Source organism: Megascapheus bottae, chromosome 10, assembly GCF_031878675.1.
Source record: "Megascapheus bottae isolate mThoBot1 chromosome 10, mThoBot2.hap1, whole genome shotgun sequence".
Lineage (NCBI taxonomy): Eukaryota > Metazoa > Chordata > Mammalia > Rodentia > Geomyidae > Megascapheus > Megascapheus bottae.
The window spans coordinates 54,085,669-54,113,037 of NC_143518.1; the positions used below are offsets into that span (position 1 = coordinate 54,085,669).

A 27,369-nucleotide genomic window follows, 5' to 3' on the forward strand; every position below is an offset into this window, starting at 1 on the left:
TTGGATTTTAGTATTACAAACTAGCACCCAACAGCTTTTATTTATAGAAGAAATCATCCTCTATGGGGTAATGTGGAAAGGCCTCCTGGAAGGCCACTGGACGTATACCACCTCCACAGTTTCTCCATAGTAGATTCTTTTTAATAACTGAATGAATTAATAGTTTCTAAACTATGAATTGATCCATCAAGTGAAGATACTCAGAACTGTCAAAACTTTTTTTACTGCAATTTGGTAGACTTTATAAGTGTGTGCTTAACGAAGTTCATGAAAAACAATTCTTACAGGGATGAGTCCAATCCTTACGAATGTTACCTAAAGCAGGAATCAGTTGAGTCCTATCTAAGATTTCTAGCATATAAAAATAGAATGTATATAAGGGAAAAGGTGCCTGAGGAGCTTACTGAAGCTTTAAAGACTGTTGGCTCACATTTTAATGCAATTCATGTACTAATCTTTGTCACATTGGATAAGATTTTAAAATTAAGCAGGGTATGCTTTCTAATTGAAGGGGTTTTTTTTTGCAGTTTGCTTTTTTTTGTATACATATTTATCTTAAGAGGTATATGTTCCTCCACTGCTTTTTTTTTTTTTTCTTTTAAGAGTTCTTCCTCAAACAGACAAAAAAGTAGATCTTCATTGAAGGTGATAATGTTTGGGCTTTTTTGTTGTTGTTGTTGACTTTTACATATCTAAGCAGTGTTTGTCTGTTCGCTGTATCCTTTTTCAATGCTCTTTTGAAAATGCCATGTCTGCAAGTTAGCATTTGCTTATCTGCTACCTTTGACTTTCACAGTTTTAAAGTAATTGGTGTCATGCTTTTGAGTTTATTTCACCTCCAAAATATGAACGTTTCACAATTTTTGCCTTATATCAGCTTTCTCAGAATTCTGCTTCTGCCTTTTGCTTGTTGGACTCGTCTTCAAGGTACACACCCTCTAAAATTTAGCTTCACTACAAGATCTTCCAGATAACATGTTCTACCTCTTTTTCTTAATGCTTCTGAAGATCAGGGATGCTCAATTCTAACTCATTATATATTATGTCATACAATGTGAAGAGGCTTGGTGTTGTGAGATTTTGTTATCTTACTCTCATTTTAACTATCTCACTTTTCAAAAGCCAGTGGTTTTACTTTGTTTGAAGCACATATCCCTTTCCACATACCTTTTTGGCGGATGTTTTGAAACTGAGATGTACCCTCTATCATTTTTACTTAGTGAAGATAGCCATATAAAATTAAAGTGAACAATTTAGGGGAAGTATTCCTTTAAGGAAAAATTCACAAAGTATGCTTCCAGTCATCAGATGACATTTCTTGAGTGTATCTTTTGTGTTCATAATTGTTTTAGGCTTTATAAATTATTTTGGCCAGTATCAGTAGAAAGTGTTTAAACTTTCTTCTACTGAGCTTTAAAAGAGCACTTGTGAGCTTTTAGTACTGTTTGGTTACTATAATATGTATGAATGCCTATGATATGTAGATCCCTTTGTTCTGTCATCTGGTCTTTTTCCCCAGAAAATAACTTGAAAACTACAAATTAAGAGGGTACCACAGGGTAACATTCCTCAAATTGAGCTTGTGCATCATTATTCACAAGTCTTGTCTATTTCTTTAGGAGCCAAACTTGACATTGTGCTTAGATCTAGAACTTTATTTGTATAACAACTATTTATTAATTTGTAATGTGCCAGGCATGTTTTGATGTTTAATAGCATCATTTCTGTCACTTTAAAACTGAGTATAAAGTACAGTGGATTCACTTAGCAAATGCAAAAAAAAAAAAAGTGGAATGCTAACGTTTTGCTAATTCATACCATTTTCTTTTTTTTTCTTTTTTTCTTTTTTTTGTGTGTGTGTGTGGGGGGGGGTCATGTGACTTGAATTAGGCCTAGGCACTGTCCTTGAGCTCTTCAGCTCAAGGCTACTGCCCTACCCTTGGGCCTGGGCATTTTCCCTGAGCTCTTCAGGTCATGGCTACCATCCTACCCTTGAGCTAAGCCCCATTTTCCATTTTCTAGAGGTTAATTGGAGATAAGAGTCTCAGGTCCTTTTGTGCCTGAGCTGGCTTTGAACCTTGATCCTCAGATCTCAGCCTCCTGAGGCAAACTGCTACTTGGTCAGAAATGGCTTTAATATTGAACACTTAAACTACTCATTTAAAACTCAGACCTGTAAGCTTCATGAAATTTAAAGGATCCTTTTGTTCTTATTGGACTTAACTATGCTCTTGAATTATTAATGTAAATTCTGTCTGGGGAATTTTGAAAAGAAATATGGGTTTAGTACTCTATAAAGATATGCTCTTAGGTAAAGGGACTTCTGAAGTTTAAACAAAATTAATGTCCATGAGAAACATGTCGTATAACCTTAAGATCCCAGAATATTGCATCTTTTTTGCTAGTGGTTCCTTGTTGACTTCTTGTCTCCCATGAATGAGAGACATCCATGGCCTTGTCAAGTGAGATCCTTAAAGCATGGCTGTTGGTCAACCTGACCCTGTTGTTTACTGTTACTGTATTTGAGTAGTCTTTGAAGTTTAGGTCCCAGCAACATCAGGATCAGGAACTGACGTGACTTATCTAAATGTGTCCCTAAGTGCCCATGCCTAACTTGCTAATCTCAAGTCTTCCTTCTGTCCCATGTAGGGATTAAAAAGTGAGCACTGCAAGTAGCTAAACATAGTTTTCAGACATTGAGGAAATTGTAGTAAGATTCATCAACAGTGATTTACTTTGTTAGAATCAGGTGGCCTTTTAAACTTAAGATATATTAAGATTTTCTTTTATGTGTTGACACTATTATTTGCAGCACTTTAAAAAAAGATGTGGAATAAAAGTTTACACAGCCCTCTAGGGATCTTGTTGAGGACATTAAGATCCAAGTCTTGAGCTACTAGGCATCAGCTCTTCATAGTGTTCAGTGTATGTAGTGGTACAACATTCAGGGGTTTGATTACAATGAAAACTAACATGAGGAGCATGGTCTATGAAAAAATGTCATTTCTTATGTGATTGTTCATTATTTGTTTTACATGCAGTATTTAAATTTTTCTTTGTAGCTCTTCAGTTGTTAATTTGTTGTAAGGAAGTAGAGTTTTGAGTCAGAGGCCTTAAACGTGTTACACGCGATAGAATAAGCTAGTTTGCTTTGTTTCACAATGCTGGGGGTTGAATGCATAGCCTCATGCTTGCCAGGCAAGTGCTGTACCACTTGAGTTATATCCCCAGCTGAATAAGCTAGTTTTTAATAAGCACTATATTTCAGTACACTTTATCCAGCATGAATGACTGGAAGACTTCCTTGATCATGGAAAAATACTTTGATTTTTTTCCTCTCCAGAAACTAGCCAATTGTTTACAGTGCTTTGAATATTTGACTGGGGAAAAAAAGAAGTATTAAATTGATAAATGAGTCATGAATGTTGACTGAGATCTTAAAGAAGGATGATAACCCTCCCATGATATTTCATATTGAAAAGAGGAAGGGATCAGAGATTAAAAAAGAGATTGTCAAATGGATGTATCCCAATAATAAATTATGCTTTCCAAATAAACAATATTCCAAGCAATGCCTTTGCTACCCCAACACTTTTTCTCCATTTCTTGGTGTAATGTAGTAGGGCCATAAGTGGAAAAGGTTGGTGTCAAAGTGTCAGACCAGAATTATAAACATTTTACTATGATGACCTTTTATACTTCTGTTTTTAAAAATTCTAACCTATATGTGGGAGTTTAGAGTTAGTGAAGGTGTGATTTAGTTAATGTTACATGTAAACAAAGCTTAACCTTTGGAAGGTAAAGGGTTTTTGTTCTTTTTTTGGGGGGGGGGTTCTAAACTTAGTTAGATTATTATTAGATCATTATAACCTGTATGTTACTTAAAGGACCAGAGGACTTGTCATTTTTCCAATTCACATGGTGCCATTTGGACTCAGGCTGTTTACAGGAACTATTATAGCAAGGTTATATTTTTTTCCTTTAAAGAAATTGAACACAGCTTAAAATGCAGAATAAGTAAATGCAGCTTGTCAAAAAGAACAACAGTTCTTGTGTTGATGCAGTAGAGACAGCAGAGGGAAAACCACAAGTAGAGACTGTCACCTTTACAACGTGACTCAAAAAGGTAGTAGGGATAGACAAAGCAGAACAAAGCTGTTTTTTCTTGGCATAAGAAAATATTCTTTTGTAACAAAGACAGTATTTTCTCCTTTTAAAGGTGTTCTTTTGTCTATTTGCCAGCATCTTTTTTCAGTTAATGCATTGCTGCTACCTGGAGATGTCTAATTTCATTTTGTACAAATCATGTGATTTTTTTTTTGCCATTGTTAAGATGCATTTTATTTATGAGGTGTGTAATTTAAAAATATCTAAATGTTGTATGAAATGACTTGTTTTAAAGGAATAAATGAAATGAAAACATTGCTGTTTGAGCATATTTTGGGATTGGGGCAGAGGGCCAGTGAAAAACTGCTACACTTAATTACATTTGATGAAATTAGACTACAGTTACCAAACTGATATCTGCAGACTCAATGAATCTTACAGAACAAAGTGTTTATATTTTCTCCACACCAAGGAGCATTAGAAATACTTCTTTACCAACTGAAATGCTTCCTAAATCACCTAAAATTATTCTTGCTTTGCCCTTTGCTAACATCCAGGAGGGAATGTTGAATTGTTTCTGCTCTTTTTTTTTTTTTAGGTCATGGGGCCGTCCCTGAGCTTTTCAGCTCAAGGCTACTGCCCTACTACCCCTTGAGACACAGCTCCATTTCTCCCTTTCTAGTGATTAATTGGAGATAAGAGTCTCACAGACTTTAGTGCCCGGACTGGCTTTGAACCATGATCCTCAGATCTCAGCCTCCTGAGTAGCTAGGATTACAGACGTGAGACTGTGCCTGGCTTCCTGCTCCATTTTTTTTTTTTTTTTGCCAGTCCTGAGCTTGAGCACCATTTCTGGCTTTTTTCTATGTATGTGGTACCAAGGAGTCGAACCCAGGTCTTTGGGCATGCTAGGCAAGCACTCTACCACTAGCCAAACTCCTGGCCCCAGTTTTTTTGTGTTTTTTTTGTTTTGTTTTGTTTTGTTTTTTGCCAGTCCTGGAGCTTGAACTAAGGGCCTAAACACTGTCCTTGGGCTTTCTTAAGGCCCACACTCTACCACTTGAGCCACAGCACCATTTCTAGCTTTTTCTATTTTTGTGGTACCGAGGAATCGAACCTGCATGCTAGGCAAGCACTCAACCACTAGGCCAAACTCCTGGCCCCTTCTTGCTCATTTTTTAATAGACAGACCTATGTAGACTTAGGTGTTTAAAAATGGCAGTGACAATAAACATAGGCATTTTGTCACCCCCAAATTGAAAATAGCCTTAGGAATAGCTTCCAGTCACCTGGCCTATTTCCACAGCATTAAATATGAGTAGATATGTTAGCTAAAAACCTGTGCTCTGAAATTGGGGAGAGAGAAAGTGGAGATTTTTACTTCCTATGGGTTTAGATTACTTCATATCTTTTCTGTCACGGGAGTCTTTCTGGAATGCCATTAGAAAACCAGTGGGATAGACTTTCAGCTAAAAACTTTAGCAAGAAATACAAAATGGGAAGAATTATCATTTGGCACCTATTAAAGACATAACAGTTCAAACAAGAATTTCTGAAACAGTGGCTAAAATTAGTGGCTACAGCCTGGCACTGGTGGCTCACATCAGAAATTCTAGCTACTCAGGAGGCTGAAATTAGGATTGTGGTTCGATGCCAGTCTGTACAAGAAAATCAAGAGACCATTGCCTCCAATTAACTGTCAAAAATCACTATGGCTCAACTGACAAAATTGCAGGAAAGAGAGAGTCTGGAGAGTGAGTGTCTGGAGAGAGAGTGTCTGGTTAAATGATAACATTTTAACATTTGAGGAATATGGATGGAGAGCTATTCCTACTTCTAGCAATGTGTCATTTCTATAATATTTCAGAATATGAATTTTTTTAAAAAATTAAGGTAATTCTTGTGATATTCTGTATCAGCTTTAAGAAAGGACCAATACTGATGTCGCAGCATATGTAGACTGAGTAATCAACACATCCTCCCACTTGCCCATGAATTAATGCCTAAGCATAGTCCTAAATCTGAAAACTTCTCAGAGCAGTGGTATTTTTTTAAAGGACAATACTATAATAACTCTTGGATTTCTGAGCTTGAAACTTTCCGTGTCCCCTATTCTAATTTCCACATAACCACTAGGAACGTTTTTCAGACACTAAAGAGAGAACTTTGGCTGTCAGAAAGCTTGAGGCCCCACTGACTTTTCTGTCACTTTTCCGCCAAGATTGTGCTGAGCAGCTTAGAGAAGAACCAAGCAACGTTTTAAAGTTGGAAACAGAAGCCAAGGCTCCAGGCCTGTGGAAGAGAACTCTGTCTTATAAAAGTTTGTCCTGTAAAACTTCACTGGGGCCTCTTTGATGCCACATTCCAGAATTATGGCTTTTATTCCACCAAGAAAGAAAAGAACATTTACTGACATGAAAATGGAAGCAGAAGGTTGATCAGTCCTAAATTCAAAAATAAATGCTACTCATTTTCAGAAAAAAAAATGGCAGTGATCAGTGATTCTATGGGAGAAGTTTACTTTGAATACTTGAAACAACTCCGAAGTCATTAGAATTGATCTGAGCTTAGGCTTTCGAACTTGGACTACTTTTCCTTCTCATTTGAAGATTAATCCAATATATTTTCATAGAAATATTCAAATAGTAGAAATGATGGAAAACATTACTGGGAAATTTAGATAATCCAGCAACTCCGAACAGGTCTATAGAGAGGCATTTGGAATTATCACTTTATAAGTGATCTAGATATTCTACCAAACTTCTATAAATGTATGACTATTTGCTTATTTGCTGCAATGATATCCTTAGCAGTAAACCAGGTTGCAGAATGGCAATGACTTTAAGAGAGACAGACTAATTAGACTGTGCTGGCTGTGGTTATGTGTCCTCATCAGAAATATCAGAAATGTCAACTTCAACCTTTTTTTTTTTTTTTTTTTTTTTTTTGCCAGTCCTGGACTTGAGCTCAGAGCCTGAGCACTGTCCTTGGATTTTTCTCAAGGCTAGAACTCTACCACTTGAGCCTCAGCACCACTTCCGGCTTTTTCTAAGTATGTGGTACCAAGGAATCGAACCCGGGTCTTCATGCATGCTAGGCAAGCACTCTACCACAAGGCCAAACTCCCGGCCCAAACTGTCTTTTTTTTTTCCCCTATGTATGTGGTACTGAGGAATTGAACCCAGGTCTTCGTGCATGATAGGCAAGCACTCTACCACTAGGCCAAACTCCCAGCCCTAACTTCAACCTTTTACTCCACCTATCAGCACTTGTTTTTATTACATCAGACAGATTAGACTCCAGAGGAAAGAGAAGAAAAGGTTGGAAAAGTGAAAAGGGCTATCAAACAGACTATAATTGAGAAGAGTGTTGAGTGTAGAAGCGAACAAATATGATGTACTTAGCTAGCAGGAAGAGAATGGGAGAAGACAGAAGAGAAGTCTGAGCATGGGAGGTGGATGAGGCCTGTGCTAGTTCTGGGACTTGAACACGGGGCCTGGTGCTGTCCCTGAGCTTTCTTGCTCAAGATTAGTACACTACTACTTGAGCTGCAGCTTCACTTTCAGCTTTTTGTGTAGTTAATTGGAGATAAGGGTTTAAGGACTTTCTTGCCTAGGCTGGCTTTGAACCAGACTCTTCTGAGTAGCCAGGCTTATAGGCATGAGCCCCCAGCATCTGGCAGCAGGTTCAAAATTGAGCTTGTTAAAAATGTAGTGTTTCTTACAAGACTGATGCTAATAGATGGTCTCAGCCCTCAATGCCCTGGTTGGCACACAGATGAAAGGGACAATGGAGTCCAGCTTCCCATGATACATGATTCAGAGAAACACTGCTTTCAGAAGCAAAGCGGGGAACAGACACATGCAGAACTCCTTCATCCGGATCTACTTAATTACACCTCTTAGTTCCCATTTAGTTACTTTAGGTTTAAGACTAATATTACGTTGGTGCTTAATGTAGTGATCTATTAGATATGGTCTAATTTGACCTAACCTATGATTTACAGCCAAATTAAAATGATCTTCATTAGACTCTTTCCCTAGCTTTGTTCTCTTTCCTAAGCCCCTATTTGAGTAACAAAATCTTCCTGCCCCCTCCACCCAGTATTTTAGAGGTTCACTCAAGGCCCTAGAGCATATAGTATCATGAACATACAGAGCATTCAGGATGCTTCCTAACGATGGGGATAGTCTATTTTCAAAGTAGCTTAATTTTTTCTTTGGCATGGAAACAAAAGGAGACAAAAGATACATGTGACTAATATGAATTAGTAAGTATCACAAATGGTTTGAACAGAAGCCCACAAAGAACCCAAAAAGAAAAGTTGAACATGATTTTCTGTGGTTTGTTTTGGCTTTAAGCTGTGTGTGTGTGTGTGTGTGTGTGTGTGTGTGTGTGTATGTGTGTGTGTGTACACGTGTGCCACTTGAGTAGAGGAAGTAAGGGAGGGAGGGCCTCAATGGGAGGTCAGGCTGAGAAAGGAAACCATAAAGCAGCCTCTGATTATGAGGGTGGTGACTGCACCCCAACAGCAAACATGGACGGGAATGTGGAAAGGGATGAGTCAAGTGAACTGAGCTGTAGTTAGATTTCAGAGCCGAACTCATAACAGCAGCACACTACAAATGGCTTATGTTTGCCAGGCAGTCTAGTTCTTTCAGGTATTTCTGACTTTGGACGTCTTCCCTCCCACCTTCTCACTACTCTTGGAACCTTAGATCCTTCAGGCAAAAACAAAGCAAAACTGGGATTGATTCCAGGCAAAACAGTCAAAGAGAGAATAGCAAACATCAAAGTGAGAAATAATGATTCCTTTCAGCTTGGATGTTTGTATTCTGTGGAAAAGCTGAAGCTTGAAAGTAACTTTAGCTGTATTGTTTATGACATTTCTTGAACTGGATGTTAGATATAATGGTGTTAGTCCAGTGTATCTGAAAATTTGAAATATTGTGGAATACTTCACAATTTTCAAAAAGAAATGTCTAGGGGGAAAGAGAAAGAATATCGTGTCAAATTCTTCTATCTATGGATCCCTCCAAATTACTGTAGTTTTATTATAAAGTGAAGAATTGTATCTAATCACAGGTAAGGCATGGTAGAATGTGCTACTATCTATCCTCTTGGAGATTAGTTCCCATTAAGTTAATTCATTTCTAAAGCAAATGTCCAAAATCATCTACCCTATGAAGCTGGATCCACATCAGTGACACTATTCATGTGTGTAACTCTGGTCCCCTTGAACCTTTGATTCAAAGATGCCCTTCCTGCTTTGTAAGTATTATGACATCACACTTGTTTGAGTGACATGTCAGGAAAAGAGGTCAGAGCCCTGTGGTGCTCAGTCAGCTCTGCTAGCCATAAGTTGCTGGGAGGGTACTGGGTTGTGTCAGGCTTCCCCAAATTTCCTTCCTGTTCTTTAGTCCTGCCCTACCTTTTCTTCATCTTGATTTTAGGATCATTGTTCATTTTCTTCTCAACCATGATTACAGAAAAAGAAAAGATGGAAGCTATGAGTCATCTTGTAAAAAAAATAGTGAAATAGGAACGGATGATTCTAAAAATTAGGATTAGACATACAGATTATTGTGTTGTGCGGTACCATGCATATTCACAGCAACTCTGGGGGCAAACTGCCTAAGTGAAAACCCTTGATCTTCCTAGCTATATGATCTTAGACTATTTTACCTACCTGTGAAAGTTGGACAGGAATAGTGCCTACCTTCAGAAGTTGAAATAAAAATTGCAATGAAAATGCAATTTGCAATGAGTGTTAAAATGCTTCGCATAATACCTACCACATGGCAGGATAGCCAGGGGAAAATGAGGCATAGTAATTGGCTGCCAGGGATTCAAAGACTCAAGCTTAAAGGTCCAAGTTTAACCAAGCCATTTTTGGGGAAATGAAGCCAGATAGACTAGGAGAGGGATAAGGTATGGTCAGCTAACAACAAATATAGATTTCCTTCGTATACCTCCCTTAAGATTAAGGAAATAAAGTCATTTTAGGAGAAATGAAGTAGGATAACTTATGAAAACTGAGACCTGGTGAGGGCAACTAAAAAAAAAGTGGTATTTAGAAACTTAGAAGTGCTGTCTTTGCTTCATCAGGATGCATTCATCCCAAGGAATCCATTCCTCACCCCAAGAATCCACACTCATCTGACAGGATGTATGCCTTCCTGAGAAAAACTTCCCTAAACTTAGGCCACCTCTTGCCCAAAAGGCAGATAGCAGGGCTCCTCTTTGTCTCAAGGATAAAGATCTATTTTATGGCAGGATACATTCTTACCTGGAAACTCAGAAACTACTACCAGGTGTAATTAGAGCAAAGACAAAGCACCTATCTTTATATAACTTTGAAGTCAGACCCTCTGCCTTTACCATAGAAAAACCCCGGGAGCTGAAAGGGCAGTGTCTTTCTCCCTATGAGAGCACCCATACTCAGAGTGCTATTCTGTGTCTGGAATAAAGCTTTGCCAAGTTTTCTTACTAACATGACTTGTCCAGAAATTCTTATTCTGCAAGGCACCTAAGTGAAGAGTTCCTGAAATATTTAAAGGAAACTTCACTAAACCTCACCTCTATCCAATGACACCACTTCTGGCAGTTACTAAATGAATTAATTGTAGGCCTCTTTCATGCCCGTGGAATACTAATGCATAAAATACCTGAAAAACAGATGGTTGGGTATTGAGAACAACCAAATCCGGGAAAAACTAGCTTCCAGGCCAAAAAAACCCAAAACAAAAAACCCTTATCTGGCATGAGTGGCCACCATTATCTGAGGGAAGCTTGCCTCCTGAGGCAGTGGACTCGTCTGCCTCATTCTCCCCACAGGTACCAAAAATCTGTTCAGAAAAGGAGGCAAGAAGTGCTAACCTGTTAGTTTAATTTGATTTAATATTCATTATTACCTCCTTGAACAGCCAAAAGACCAATGACCCAAATGAACCAGAATTCAAACTCTTTCTACGCTGTCCAGTGGTCACTTTTTCATCAGGACAGGGACGATCTCGGGGAAGAAAATGACAAGCGTTGAGGTGTGAGTTTATCATCAATAGCATCCTTGGTCTTCAGTGAAGTTGCTACGATTAGGAGCTGCTGTTAGGGGGAAAGGGGGAAAAGGGCTTGGTATGAAAATGATCCTGAACAGCCAGAAAAGCTAGTAGCAACACTGACCTCAAAGGATTTTTCCCTGGAGAACACGGAGGAACACTTAGTTCCAAGTGGAAAAACACCTGAGAAAACAAGGATCCAAAGACTCATAGAAAGCTCATTTGGGACTGTCTGCATTCCTTTCTACCGACATTAAAAACAGTGTCTTTGGCTTACTCCTTCCTAGCTAATTCTTTTCTCTCCCTTCTTTCACTTCCAGATCAAACCGGCTCCAGGTCCTGGCCTCCCAGCCCTCCTCTCACCCTCTCCACCTATTCCCAGCGGAGGAAGGAGAGGACAAGAGGGGATTGGCTAGGTGAGAACAGCTCCGCCCTGCTCATTCCCCTCCACCCCCTCCCTAGAGAAACAGCTGGAATGGGAAGTGGGGAGGGAAGCGGGGATTGGCTGAGCGTCAGTGGAAGGGTGTGGCCAGACAGCACAGGTGAAGCCTTTACCTGTCCTGGTCAATCCGGAGGAGGTCAAAAGCAGGGGAGGTTGGGGAAGCTGTCTTCTCTGGCTCCATCTCTGCCCTTTGGAATAAAAGGGCAGTTCTTTCCTGTCTTCTGCCCCCCAACTTACTGGAGGTGAGTTAATCAATAACCAACTATTACTTGTTCTGCAAGAGGAGGATAGGCTTTACAGGTGGGCAGAGCGGCAAGATTTGGGGGTGGGCAGACGCTGCCGCTTTGTAACCAGCTAAGGAGTTTCTTCTCTGTCCTTCAAGGCTCTAAGTCCCTCCAAAGATCAGATCCCAAGGGTGGCTGTCTGGAATTGAAGTCATTTGGTGGAGACTAGGACTGAGAAACATGTTTTCGTTTCCATTCACTTATGTAGAGTTCGTCAGTGTCACCGTACCAGCCATCAGGAAAGGAAAATAGAGCAGGGTTTAGTGGCTCACTCCTATAATCCCAGCCCTCCAGAGGTAGAGGCAAGAAGAACATGACTCTGAGGCCATCCTTTGGCTTAAGCTAAACGAGGAAAATAGGTTTGTTCTGGAAATTTCCATCCCTGAGCAATGAGGATTGAGTTATGATTTTGGAAGCGGTTAGAGCTGAGAATTTCAAGCAGGGCCCTACTAAGGTGAGCAGAGACCCTTGCTTTTGTTTTAGGAAAATTCTCCTGTGGTTTTATCAACTCTTTATTTAAATCAAAGGGTGCAGTGTGTGTCTGGCTGATGGGGGTGGTTGATAATGGTTGATAACGGGGCAGTCTGTGGGCAGGTGTGTAGAGTGTGAACTGTGCTGGGTTGTTTGCCAGTGGATGCAAGGTATGGACATGTTGAGAAACCCTCCATTGGGGCTAACAGCTCTTGTTTTTTTGGTTTTTAGTTTGTTTTTTTTTTTTTTTTTTTTTGAGAACCCATGAATAATCTAGCTACCAGGTTAAATTGATTTGGGTTCCACAAATTGATTTTCTGACTCGGTGTGTAAATAGAACCAGATATTGGCAAATGGAAAGCTACTTGGTTGTGTCAGGCCCCACCTGCATTTTATTTCTCAGCAGTATGTTGAGTGTGGTCAGAGTTCCAGGCCAACTGGAGCTCAGGCAAAGGCACTGTGGCAGAATCCATGGGAAGAGAACCAGCCCAAGATAGCAGTTTTTGCCCTGGTGTCCTGGGTGGCAGTTTGTGTGGTAGGGGTATCTGCACCAGGATGTTGGGTGTAGAAGTCTGAGAACAAGTCGGTTCCCGTTATCTACCAGGGGATTTGGTGCTTTCATCTGACCCACACCTCATAGACCTTTGTGCTTTGGGTTATTTCTGCTTGGTCTTGGTTTTTGTCTAGGGCCAGTCCTACATATGGTCTCTCGTATACTTGGGATAACAGTCACATGCCACCATGCCCAGTTTGTGCTTTGAAATAGGGTTTTAATGATAGTTTTTGGTCCAGGCTAGCTTTCAGCTGCTGTCCTCCAGAATCTGTCTCTCATGGAGCTGGGACTGCAGGCATGAGCCATGATACCAGAAAGGGAATTAGCATTCTAGTATCTAACGTTGCCTAATCCTGCTGCAGAGATGAATGGGAAGATCTCAGTACCAAACTCCCAGGGCCTAGCACATAGAGTCCTGAAACATTATATTGATTGGGCTTCTGGTCCTAAAAGCAACAACTTTAAAGCTTAACTTGACCTGAGTGTTCCATAGATGGTACCTTATCAGGCCCCCCCCCCTCCCCTCCTTCCCTCTCCCCTTCCCTTCCTTTCTGCTAGTAGTGGGGCTTGAACTCAGGGCCTGAGGCTTTTGCTAAAAACTGGCACTTTAACACTTGAGCCATACCTCCACGTCTAGCTTTTTGATGGTTAGTTGGAAATAAGAATCTCATAGACTTTCTCCATTGCAGGCTGGTTTTGAACTGCAATCCTTAGATCTTAGCCTTCTGAGTAGCTATAAATATAGGTGTGAGCTACCAGCTTATCATGGCTCTTCTGTACCGAGGCTGTTTCTATCCAGCCCTTCTCTCAAAACAGTGGTGAAACTCTATTGTTGCCTCAACACCCAGAGAAACTTTCCCAAGTGCTGGTGGAGAGAGATGTGCACACACTACATATTTCAGTCTCTCTGGAGTTCTTAGGATGGTCTATGGTTGGAAGCACATTTCTGAGTAATCAGCCTAAAGCAGACGCCCTGATATCTGAACAGCAAACTTCTCTGACTTCTAGGAAGAGAGGCTGGGTTCTTTTGCTATGAAACTGGGCTTCTAGGAGGAGGAAAGCAAGTGGAACCTGGTGTGGTTAAGTCTTTCCGCCAGCCTGCAATGGAGCTTGAGCCCTCTCCCGCCACACCCACTTCCCATGCCAGTGGGTTTATTTTCTTCCGAGGCTTGGGTGGAATCAGGGGAGTAGTTAATATTTAATGTGTTTTTGGACTCGCAGCTCTCACTAAAAGGCTATGCATATTTCCTAACCCCTTCCCTCTTCCTCTTCAGTCCCCTCACAAGGTCAAGGGTGACAAGACTCCAAACTCACCTTGAATGCTTTGTTTGTTTCCCAGGTGCCTTATCAGACAGAAATACCTTAGGTTTCGATGGCTTCCCAGATGCAGCCCACAAGTTTCAAGGTTGTAAAGTCAGTACAAGGAAACCATCTAGGTTGGATTGAGCTGGCAAGGAAGGGTGAAAAGCTGGAATAAAGAAAAATGAGGCTATTATTATTATTATTATTATTATTATTGTGCTGTTCAAACTCTACAAAGTCAGGATGAGTTAGGTGCCAGTACCCCAAGACTTGCTTTGCTTGGATGCTCAGACTGACTCTGCTGTGACTGTGTGATGTCTGATCTCCCATGGCATTTGCTATCATCGCTTTACTCATGCTGGGCTGTTTGGGACAGTGAACTGACCTGTAAGTACCAGGCTATATGAAATAAGACTTAAAGTATAAAGCACGAGAGTGACAGCCCAAAGGCTTTTAGTAGTGTCAAGGATTGCCAATGGATTCTTCTTTCTGCTCTTGTTGTTGGTTGTGGGGCCTGAACTTGGGGCCCGAGAACTTTTCCTGAGCTGCTTTGCTCAAGGCTAGCATTCTACCACTTTGAGCCATAACTATACTTCTGGCTTTCTGGTGGTTAACTGGAGACAAGAATATGTAAAAGAATAAGGGTAGAAATTTTCTTTGAAAGTAAGAGAGTTGTTTTAAATGTCTACTGCCACAATTTTACATTTGAAGAAAATTGGAACCCAGACCTAGATGCTGGGATCTACCCTGACTTTTTGAAAATAATACCTTTGCCTTACACAGTTGAACAACACGTATGTGCTACTGGCTGATCAGAGATGTTAGCTGAAAACATTCCCCAAATTCCACTGAGCCATTCATTCTCTGGAAATATTTTTTTAAGCTTGCAGTAATAGGTTAGAAGCCAAGAAGAAGCCTTTTGACAGCTTCACCCGGTAAACCTGGGAAGAGATGACTGCAGTGTTTGAATGCCTTCTCTGTGCCTAAGCTTAGGAGTCATGAGACCCTTTGCACACTAGCCTCAACCCTACATAGTATGTTAGGAATGGGTTAGCACTTGCTGAGCGTGACCAGTCACTAATAACACACATGGCTCAGATGGCTGAACTTCATTCACATTTCTCAGAGGTCTGTTGCTCCACGAGCTGTGTCACTCATATTCATTTATCACTGGGCCTCTTTGGTGTCTCTGCTCCTCTGGTCCCCTCCTTATCTCTTGAGAGGTTTCAATGTTTTGAACCACATGCAGCTAGCTCTTCAGGGAATCTTCTGTCATTTTATTCTTCCCCCATATGAAGGGCTCCTCCCTATCAGTTGAGCCAGAAAAGGAGCCCCATGAGGGCTTATTGCCAGCACTATAGGATTACAAAGCTGACTCACCCTACCCTGCCCAAACCTCAGTGTTGGCACTGGAAAGAACTATTGCCACAAAGCCCAAGGGATTTCTAACCTTCCTTCAAAGCTTCAAGTCCCCAGATCTCAAATAGAATGCCCTACCCCCAAGACATTTGACCTAGCATTGTGAGAATAGAGGAGATGGTTAAACTATATAGCATGATGTTATGGGCAAAATATGGAGTCCAAATCTGATAAGCTTTTATTGTAATTCTAGCTCTTGCCCTACTTTCTGTTTGCCCTTAGAACTGGCTTTTGATCAGAATTGCTTTAGGATTTCACGTGATATTGAAGTGTCACCCTCGGCCCACCCAACTTTCAGTGATACTATTGACTTCTCTCTCCATTACCATTGTCATGGGGGGCTTGAAATCCTTTTTCTTAAGGGGTTGGAATTGGGAGGGCACTACATAGGACATTTTCCTAACATAGGCTAGGGAGCTTTGTTGGCACACAGGAGGGAAATTGAGTTTGTGACAATGCCTGCAGGTGCTAGGATCCATCACCCCAAGGAGAATGATGGAGAGGCCCACTGTGTGGCAGTGTGGTGGTTCTGAAGAGCACTGATTGTTATAGTAGCTGACAGGAAGCCATGTGCTACACACAGTGGGGTGTGTGTGTCATTTTTCTTTGTGGTAGTGCAGTTGGAACTCAGGGCTTTACATTTGCAAGGCACACTTGGGCCACACCTTCAGCCGTTTGGGGGGGGTTATTTTTGGCATAAAGTCTCATTTTTTGTGCAGGCTCCTACATATCTGAATTGACAAATCTATGTCATCACACACCTACCTTGTTCTATTGAGATGGGAGTCTTTCAAATGAGTTTTGTCTGAGCTGCCTTGTTACTGTGATCTTGCTGATTTCAACCTCCTAAGTACTGTGGAAGGACACACACACATCACCACATCCAACCACTGTTTGACAGTGTCTCACTAACTTTTGGCAATGGGCAATTTCAAGTCCCTTTTTTCCCCGATCTTTGCCTTCCCAGCAGTCAGGAATACAGGCATGAGCCACTTAGTGCTCAGACTATACCAAGTGATGTACATGGAATATTTCATTATGTTATATTCTCCTCATAATGTCTAATGAAGTAGGTCCTGGTCGTTCTCTCAAGCATTTGGTTCCCCCATTTTGACTGGAGATCTTGTTTCATGGCTGGTGGTATGGCTCAAATGGTAGATTCCCAGTCTTTCGGTGAAAGCATTAAACACTGAGTTTAAGTCCCAAGCCAAGAAGGAGGAAGAGGAGGAGGAGGAGGAGGAGGTAGAAAACCTAAACTCTTATTTTTCTTCCTTTCAGTTTAATTCCATTCTAGATGGAATTAAATTGTTTCTCTTTCTTTCGTTATCTCTCCCTCTTTCTCTTTCTTTCTTACAACTTTCTTTCTTCCTTCCTTCCTTCCTTCCTTCCTTCCTTCCTTCCTTCCTTCCTTCCTTCTTTCTTTCCTTCCTTTCTGCTTTCTTTCTGTGGGTCATGGTTCTGGAACTCCGCCTAGGCACTGTCCCTGAGCTCTTCAGCTCAAGGCTGCCACCCTACCCTTGAGCCAAGCCCCACTTCCCGCCCTACCCTTGAGCTATGCCCCACTGTACATTTTCTAGAGGTTAATTGGAAATAAGAGTCTCGGGTCCTTTTGTGCCCAGGCTGGCTTTGAACCTGAGGATCTCAGCCTCCTGACTAGCTAGGATTACAGGTGTGAGCCACTGCGCATGGCTTGAATCTTGCCTTTTTCTTACCCACTATAACAATCATAGTTACTCATTTGATTCATTTTGAGTATTTACTGCTAAGAGAACTATGCTATTCTTTCATTTGTGCCTTAAATTAATTCTATTTATTGAGATAAAACAGATTCAAAGAATAACTTGCCTCAAGTCAAATAACTACAAATGGCCCAACTGGCATTTGAACCCAAACCCAACTGCAACCAGAACCCCAGCTTTTCACCCTGCGATATTTATTGCTTTCGGTAATGGAAGCATTAGGTTCAGTAGGTTAAGCTCCCTGGTTCAGAGGAAAATGAAGAAAAGAGATGGAAGCCCTTTTCTGCCTAGTTTGCCTCTCCATCATCTGAGTTCATCCTCCTGCATGTATTAGAGCCAGCTTGTGAGTCCTTCCATGCAGGCTGGAAGGAGATTAGGTCAGAGCTGTCCACCACTCACCCTCCAGCTGTCTGCTTGCTTGGTGTCTTTGTTGCCATACTGCCTCAGGGCCCGGGCAGAGAGGAGCCTTGGCTCACATGTGGCTTTGATTCTTCTTTTTTCAGGCCCAGATTGGGACATTCTTCACTTCCCTTCGCTTCCTCTCTGGGAACCCCTTTCGCCACTCCTGCACCTTGTTTCGGGCGATGCCTGAGAGGGAGCTGTGGCCAGCGGGGGCCGGCTCAGAACCCGTGACCCGCATCAGCAGCTGTGACAGCATGACGAGTGCCACCTCCAGCCGCTCTGGATCTGTACGTACTCCCTCCTGCGACCTGGCTGGCTGTCTGCACACCTGCCCTTGCCTGCCCTGGCTTGCTTTGCTCTTCCATCCATCATCACTGCACTTCTCTTTCGTCCCCCTTTTCAGCAAGTGAATCACGGTATCAGTGGACTTGTTCTGCCTCTGAGTCACCCCTGGTTCTATGGAGTGTGGGGTAAGATGACTTCAGAGAGTGATAGACTAGTGAGACTTTGCTCCAACTACCTGTCATTCCACTGAGATAGTTGAGCTGGGGAAAGGAGCAGACCTATGATCTGACATCAAGGTGGAAACTAAACAGTAGGGCCTTGAAGTGCTGTAATGCATGAAATTACTTCTGTCTTTTGCAAAGATCAAAGAAACTATAGAAAATTGGTGCTCAAGTTGTGGATGCAAACAGATCTGGATTCTCTGCTTATAAGTCATGTAACCTTAGGCAGATGACCTCATTTCTCTGTACTTCTTTCTCCTTGGTTCTAAAATGAGGATATTTTTTATTATTATCTTAATTTGTACACAGGGATCTCAGTTGAACATGTCTGAGTGATTGTTATCACTTTTATATCATTCCCCCCAAACTATTTCAACCACCCATCCAAAATGGGCATGATATTAACACCTAATTCAAGGAGTTTTTGGAAGGAGTTAATGAGAGACAGTCAAAACACTTAGCATTTGTTTCTATGTAAAACAAACAGACAAAAACAGCTCATCTAGGAGCAGACACGGAAAACTCCAAAGTTATTCTGACTTTTGACTAGTGTATAATAAACTGTAATTTTCATAGGCTTGAATTTATCTCTTGGTTGTGATAGAGCTGGTGTGAAAGAATAAATCTGTGCTATATCCAAATGGTTGAAACTAGAGAAATGGAACTGCTATAGTCTCTAAAAGTATTTAAATATTTAGAATTAGGGTCTCTATTGAATGTTAATATAGTTACTGGACTTTGTTGGGTTTTTGTTGCTGTTTGTTTCTTTGTGCTGGCATGGGGGCTTCAACGTAGAACTTTATGTTCTTTCACTCAAGGCTGGTACTTTACAATTGACCTGTACCGCCACATGAAAATGGAGTAGGCAAAGCAGCACACGGGTATGGGTGTGTGCACACGAGCATGTGCATGCGCGCGCGTGCGCCCACACACACACACACACACACACACACACACACAAAACAGATAATCTATACAAAATTCCTTTTTTGTCCCTAGAGGATGTAAACACAGAAACCTATTCTTGTTTTTGCTAGACAAAAGCCAGTGTAAATAGTGGTATTCTTCCAGACACAGATTGTGAGAGGGATTTAGAGTTTCAAAGGAAGTCATCCACAGAGGAGAAATTCAGAGTTGATTTATCCTATTTTAGGATTGTTGTAGGAGGAAGAAGGCAGTAAGGGAGGTCTTTGTTCAAGAAAAGCTATGATCTATATTGGAGGCTTACCTTGACATGTGAGGAGCTGGTCAGTCATTTGACCAATGATGTTTTAGGGTTGGGTTACTTTTAGGGCTTCCCCAAACCTTCTGGGAGATGCATTGTACTCATACTCTGACCTGTTGAATTGAAACTCCTTTGTACAACTACTTAAAAATCAATACCTTCCCTGGCCATGATTCTAGATCTGGAGAATATACTGTTTTGAAGTATCCCATACCAGGAAAAGAGGTGGGATGCTAATAAAGAACGTTCAGGTAAAGTTTCTTATCTTCCTATTTTTTTTCCTTTTGGTGTTTCCTTCAACCTCCTTTGAAGAGTAACTTTCCTGTCAGTCTGCCTCTCCTGGCAGAGGATGAGCAGAACCACGACAGAGGGCCGCAATATCTTCCTTTTATGCTTTCTTACAATGAAACTGATCTTCTTTAATGTCTAATAGTATTAACACCAAGTTCCTTTCTCCTCCCACCAAATCACCTAGGTTCTTCACCCCTTTAAGTTAATATTTGTTTAATCTGCATATTTACTTGAGTGTCAGCTAGAGCCAAATACCATCAAGGAAGTAAATACACAAGAGGAAAAAAAATCCTGGGTGGAATGTACTTCAAAGTCAAATATAAAGTGTTTAGTAGGTTTATCTGTGGCCAGTCATACCACTGTTCACATTATCCTGGCAGCCAGTCACTGGCCACATTTCTTGTTTGTCCTCATCTTGTCCTTGGCTTATCAGATCAAATATGCAGAAGTACTTTGAGAAATTAAGAGTAATATTTAAGTTGCAGGTCAAACCACTTTCTTTTGTATGTAATTTGGTGGCAAATCAAAGATACACACCTTGAAATACTTGACAAAGGTCATCCAGAATTAGAATTAGAACCTGGGACTGCTTCTGCTCTGTATCCCTTGAGAGTCCTATCCAAAGCTGACCAAGAGAAAGGCCCCTCGCTTTCTTCCTGCCCAGCTTCCAGGGCTGGACACTGGTAGGGCCTCCTCCGATGATACCCCTCTCTGCTGCCCACAGTTTCCTGAAGCAGCTCTACCAGGTTTGCAGAACACCAAGGAAAGGTTACCAGCCCTTCAGCATTCTTTCCCCATAGGAGGGTGGTTCTCAGGCCCCGCCAGTTTCTACAGGAGCTCCCTCTCACAACTCCCTCTCCTGCAGACTGACAGCTACGACTTCCTGTCTGCTGAAGAGAAGGAGTGTCTGCTCTTCCTGGAGGAAACCATTGGCTCCTTGGATGCTGAGGCAGACAGCGGATTGCCCACTGACACGTCTGAGCCAGCCAGCACTCCTCGAGGTTTCAGACCACTGCCTGTCACTCAGCTGACTCCCCAGGGTAAGATGGATTATCTAGGGCGCCAAACCCAGAAAGCCAGTGCCGCCTCCTGGCCACTTCCCTCTTCCCCTGCCCACTGCTCTAATGGTGATCAATGAAAGGAGAAATGTTACTTTACTCCTGGCTGGAGTAAAGCCTTATTCCTAGTCTAGAGAGGAGGTGGGACCATCACAAGCCAGCTTCAGAGGCTTTGGGTGGAGAGGGATTCAGGAAGGTGTGGGTGATTGGCCTTAGAGCCACTGAGTCAGCCTCAAGAGCTAATCTGGGTGAACCAGAGGACAAGGATGCAAGAGATAAAAAGAGGGAAGGGCTTTTCCACTCCAGGCTGGGGGAAGGGTAGTGGTGGAGGGGAGAAACGGGGCTCAATGCCTTTAATAGAGAGAGGGTAATGAGCTCAAGACCAGTGGAGGGGCACAGAATGGTACACAAGTATGGGTGGGTGGAGAACTTACTCCTGAGAACAATCACACTAGTATCAAGGTTACAATCATTTATTCAATCACTCATTCAACCATTGAACAAATATTTATTAGTGAAACCTTAGATCCTCCCTGAGAAAGGTTGTAAATGAGGACTTGGGGTTTGCCAACCACTAAGTCCAGTGAGCCTTAGGCACCTGCCACCCTTGCTGCAAAGGCAAAACACCACACATGTCACTTCCTGAGCAGGTATAATTGTACTTGCTATTCCAGAGTTGTTCAGGTGCTCACAGAAAGTGAGAGCAGAAAGCAGACAGCTGACCAATCCAAGAGTGAAGGATTCCATTGGACTCCCTTATCTGGGAGCCCCAAGGTCTCTAGAAGGAACCATCCCAAGTCACTCCCCAACTTTGGAGCAAGTGTAGAAAGTTAGGAGGCTGAGGAAAAGATGTGGAGAAATCAAGGAACAACCTCCCCCTAAACATTTTGAAAATTCCTCAGTCCAAAGGGGCTGTTGTTCTATCAGTGTAGACGGTACCCAGACAAGAGTAGTTTCCTTTATTTATTTATTTATTTATTTATTTTTTAGAGCGTGAAGACTTATTTATTTTTTTACTTTCATCTGAACGCCCTTGCTTGAAAAACAGAAAAGCATGCGCACTGGTGGCATTCTTGTAAAGAAAAACAAAGTAATAATTAAGGTTTAAATCAACAACAATAATACAAATAATAGGTCCAATGATATTATATGAAAGGGTTTACAGGTGGGATTTTAGGGAATAGTTAATTCTACTCAAAATCAACACAGGTTTAGGAGAAGCTTCTAATTTTCAAACATTTTGATACATTTTTTTTTCAACTACCACATTTTATAGACCTTGGGCTGGAAGGACAGAGGCACAAACCAACACGCTCAGCTCCCCGCAGGCCACCCCCCGCCCACTAAAGCATCCATTACTGACTATGCAGCCCACTCGTGAAAACCCGATTTGGGGGCATGGCATAGCTGCGCCCTCAAACTCTACAGCTTACCCTCATTTGGATGGAGTCAGAAATAAGCTGAGGGCTGCTGAGTAGTTTCCTTTAATAGCAAAGAAACTCTACCCTCCCCCCCAAATTGTCCTGTTGATTGCTCCTGGGGGAAGAAAGCTCAGAAAGTGCTTGCATGTCCTTCTGCAACAAGGCTCTCTTACTTTTGCCCACTCACATTTACCTGTTGTCTCTCATCCTCTCAGGACAGCCAGAGGAAACACTCACTCAGCAAGGACCAGAGCCAAGGAAAGCTGCCTTGTCCTCTTCACCCTGTCCTCCTGAGCCCCCAGGCCTGGGCCTCAGGTCAGGCTCCCATAGCCTCCCCAGAAACATCCACATTGGCAGAAACCAGAGCCTCAAGAAATACCCTGCCCAGACCAACGGCCACTTCCCCAGAGCAGAGCCTGGGAAAGAGCAGACCAGCCAGAGCACTAAATCTGGCCCCCCGGGAGCTGCTCTTGACCTCAACGTGGTGCTTATCCCCCCACCAGAGGCTTTCCAGGACCTTCAGCCAGAGCAGGGTAGGAAGAACAGCCTGTCAAAGGGGCCAGGAGGGCTAAGCCACATGCTGCCAGCTTCTGTCAGCTCCCAGAAGAGAGAGGAGAGTTCAGAAGCCATGTCCTATACAGCCAGCGAGAAAGGCTCATCCAGGAGCCCAGGGCAACCACCACGGCCTCCTTTGGCCCAGTCCTCTCACAGTGCAGCTCCCCTTTCATCAGGAGGTGACCCACACGCTGGACCAGCTCCCCTCACAGCGCCAAAGCCCCGGAAGCTGCCACCTAATATCGTTCTGAAGAGCAGCCGGAGCAGTTTCCACAGCCAGCCCCAGCACAGGCTGTCCCGTCACATGGAGGCCAGAGAGCCCAGCCCGGCCTCCTCTTCCCTGCAAGAGCAAAGGAAAGCACGCAAGGAGGCCCTGGAGAAGCTGGGACTGCCCCAGGACCAAGATGAACTGGCCTTCCATGGCAGCAAGACCAGCTCCCTGGGACTAAAGGAGGCTCAGCGGCCTGGGCAAGCCTCCGTCCCCGCGCAGCCAGCAGCTCCAGCTGTGGTCCCTCTAGCTGTTGCTGCTGGAGAAAAGGCTCCAGCTTCAGCTCGGGGCTCCTTTCCAATGAAGGCTCTGGCCCCAGGGCCCTTTCCAAGCAAGGCTGCTACTCAAGAGCCTGCCCAGGAGAAAGTGGCAGCTGCTAAATCCATGCCAATTCCTATCCCAGCAGTTCCAAAGACCAACAACCCCCTGCCTCAATCAAAGCCAGACTCAGGGCTAGCACTTCACGAGAGCAGCATCCCCGGCCTGAGACAGATGAGCTTCAAGTCTAACACTCTGGAGCGCTCGGGCGTGGGGCTAAGCAGCTACCTTGCAGCTGAGAAAGACCCCAGCCCCCAAACCAGCAAGTCACTGGGGAAGGACTCCTTTTTGAACAAGACCTCCCCCAGTGTCTTGCGTAATTCTCGGCCCCGGCCTGCCTCTCTAGGCACTGGGAAAGACTTTGCAGGTATCCAGGTGGGAAAGCTGGCTGACCTGGAGCAAGGCCAGAGTTCTAAACGCCTGTCCTACCAAGGCCAGAGCCGTGACAAACTCCCACGCCCGCCCTGTGTCAGTGTGAAGATCTCCCCGAAAGACATCCCTGATGGACCCAGGAGGGAGGCCCTGAAGAAGCTGGGCTTGCTGAAGGAGTAGACCCCGCCCACGTGGACCACCAGCTCTATCCTGCCAAAAGAGACTGGCTCTGCCCAGCTGCAACCTCACAGCTCAGGACCGGGGCAGGGGCCCATCTCGCTCAGATGCTCCTTGGTGTCAGATCCTTGACACCAAGGATGGGTTTCTAGTCCAGGTGGTTATAACATGGAGTGCCTGCCCTGATCACTCTGAAGATGAGTTGTACTAGTGTATGTATGTGTCTGTATAATGTGTGTATAATATTCTCACTGGCATTTATATATAACACAAAAGTCATTGCTCAGCCTTATAGTCTTGTGAGAGGTTTTCTTGCAATGGGTAGAGTTTATCCTACTCTAGAATAGAGAAAGTGGGAAAGGAGAAAGCTTGAGAAGAAAAGTCAAATGAGATGATAGATGTGTTAGTAATGTGAAAAACATCGTACAGTGAATTAATTTAAAAAAAGGTTATGCTTAGTACAGAACCTTGGGATAGATGGAGATGGGCTTATACCTGGCTGAATTGCTCTCTCAACTGAACTTCCTAGATGAGACCTGGGCCCCAGGAGCTGGTTTGTTATCTATTCCTACACTGCCTCTTCCCTATCACCAGTCCTGGCACAGGACATGTCCCTGGGACTGAAGCTCTTCATTTACTGATAGCAGAACAGCTCTCTGTGGTCTAAGAAGACAGGATAAATGAGTGCACATTCACTTCTCCACCTCTACTCCCAGATTCTATGTTCATGGAGTGGTAAAATCAAAATAAACTGTGCCATGATCTATGACTCTGCTGTTCCTGTTCTTCCTGCTCTCTGCCCCCATGACTCATGTTTGAGGATGGGATAATTATGAGATAGAAGCACAGCTTCCAATGAGCCAGCAAAAAAAGCCAGAGTAGAGCTGAGGCTCAAGTGGTCGAGCACCGCCTGGAATCTTCTGCACAGGCTGTTTCAGGTCTTGTTCCCATTGTCATAAGTTCCAATGAGGGAAAATCCATCCAATACGAACTGTCTGAGTAGAGGGGAATCCTTAACAAAGCCCCCAACTTGGGGAGATAGTCATTGATGAAAGGAAGCCATTTTGCCATTAGAAACAGAGCTGAGTTGAGATCCCTGAGCTTCTGATTGCCACTCCTGAGGCCTCAGCTCCCCTCCCTGGACCACTGCTCTCATACGTCTCACAGCCCCTGCAGAATGCTAATGTGACTCACCAGACACTGGTGGCTCACCTGTAATTCTACCTTCTTGGGAGACTGAGATCTGAGGATCAAAGTTCAAAGCCAACCCAGGCAGACTCTTATCTCCAATTAACCAGCAAAAAGACAGTGTAGCGCTGTGCCTCAGGTGGTAGATCACTGACCTTGAGTGAAAAAGATAACGGACAATCCCAGGCCCAGAGTTTAAGCCCCGGTACTGACACAACAAAACAAAACAAAAACAACACAGAACGCTAACGTGTCTTCCCATGCACTGAGAATTAAATGTTCAGAATACTATTTAGTGTTGAGAATTTTTTTATTTCAATTTTTAATTTCTAGAAATTATTTATTAGTAATATTTTTCTACCCTTTGTCACTGCTGGGAGATTGAACTCAGGGCCTTGTGAATCCTAACTCATTGCTTTACCCCTCGAGCCATACTATATTTTATTTTGAAGATCCTTTTTTCTTCTTAAACTTTGAGTTCTCTTGATTCTCCATCTTCCTCTCGAGTGACATGTGCACTGCCACACTTTGCAATAACTCATTCTATCCAGAACAACTCCCCATACATTTTCCGACTGCATCTTGAGAAGATGCCAACTGAGTAGAAGGAGTAGGTGGTGTGGGCTTATGACTCAGGCTTGGTGCTTAGACGGGGCCAGACATGACCCTGCCCCTCCCCCCCCTTCGGCAAGTCTCCTTTATGGCCATGACTACATTTCTATCCAGGATGTCCAGATGAGAGGCAGATGCTGTTAAAAGGTGCCTGTTGGTTTGAGTGAGCAGTTCTGGGGTGTGAGAGTCCTCTTGGACCCCTTATTGTCAGAAGCTTAGAATTCCTGAAACCGATGACAAGGCTGAGGTGAAGGACTACGCAGGGCTCCGCCTGGGCATGGTATGTGGTATGTGGGCGTGACGGTTTCTATGTACACTCTCACACAGACACTCACACCCCAAAGCCTGGTGCCTTGTTCCTAGCCTTGGGCAAGACCTGCTCTGTCATGTCCGGTGGGGACTGTCATACTGGCCAAGCTATATTTTATTACTGGGCTTCCAAAGGGAAAAGGCAGCCTCTGGAGGACTGATTTGACATACTAGAATAGATGAGATGCTTTTTGGGTCTATTTCCAGAGACAGCTTGAGCCCTGATTCATTTTTTGCTTTAATCAATAGGAACCCACAAGACTAACTCTTAACTAATGGAGAGATTGTGGGGTTCTAACATGGATACAAGGCTGACCAACGTGGGTTAGTGAGGAATATCACCGGTTAAATCCTTACCCCAGGAAAAGAAATTTCCCTTCTAGACAAATCTAGCTACACAAGACCTGCACCTGTCCCTCTGCCTCCTGACCCAGGGACAAGCTCATCCCTCCATTCTGCTTCAGGAGTGGTCTTGGGGATTGAAGAGCGATGAAACCAAATGCAGTCCCCTTCATTTGGAAGAAACAGGCAAGGGAAACTGAGGTACTCAGGTCTGTCCTCTTGTACAACTAGAACTATTCTTCCTTCTGAAGGAACTGATTGAATGAAAGATGAGAGGGTCAGAACTATTTTATCTCTTTTCAGAGGATTTTGGATGGAAACTGGTAGTCATAGGTTTTAACTTGAAAAGCCAAAGTAAGCCAGGCTCTGGTAGCTCATGCTTATAACCCCAGCTACTCAGGAGACTAATATCTAAGGATCATGGTTTGAAGCTAGTCCAATCAGGAATGTCCATGAGACTCTTTTCTCCAACCAGCAAAAAGCTGAAAGTAGAAGTGGTGGCTCAAGTGGTAGAGCACCAACTATGAGTGGGAAAAGAAACTAAACCACAATGTGAAGTCCTGAGTTCAAGTCCCAGTATAAAATTTAAGCAAAATAAATAAAATATTAAAATAAAAGACAAAGTGGCCATTCTATTTGGGTGTGACTTTGAATCTGTGCTATCTGCTGCCATGTTGTTACTGCTGTGCACAAACACAGAGACTGGTCTCTCCCCACCCCGGCACTGTGGAGTCTGTGCTCTCAGATGTACTGATGGCTTCTCTTCATGTGCTTCCCTGGAATCCTTCATTCTGGCTCAAGGGCAACAGAACAGGCCTACGTGTTACTTTACACTAAAGTCAGAACAGGCTCGGTCACCTCTGTGTGCTTCCCTCTACAAAGGAAAGTGTGATATAGACGTGATTGTGCTGTAACTTGGGGTAGGCAGGTGTGTTTGTTTCATGTAAGGAAGG

At 43.0% G+C, this 27,369-nt stretch overlaps 1 protein-coding gene across 2 annotated transcripts; it reads left to right on the top strand.

Annotated features, from left to right (window-relative positions):
* Positions 1-25,313, top strand: C10H1orf116 (chromosome 10 C1orf116 homolog). 2 transcript variants are annotated; one of them, XM_090341294.1, is made up of 5 exons: positions 1-330; positions 11,483-11,578; positions 17,876-18,061; positions 20,662-20,836; positions 22,491-25,313. In XM_090341294.1, exons 3-5 carry the CDS (start codon positions 17,957-17,959, stop codon positions 23,966-23,968), a joined length of 1,758 nt encoding a protein of 585 aa, XP_090197420.1. In that variant the 5' UTR covers positions 1-330; positions 11,483-11,578; positions 17,876-17,956; the 3' UTR covers positions 23,969-25,313. The 2 variants fall into 2 exon arrangements, with proteins under 2 accessions (XP_090197420.1, XP_090197421.1); XM_090341295.1 differs by lacking the exons at positions 1-330; positions 11,483-11,578 and adding an exon at positions 11,746-11,846.
* Positions 25,314-27,369: the final 2,056 nt, after the last annotated feature.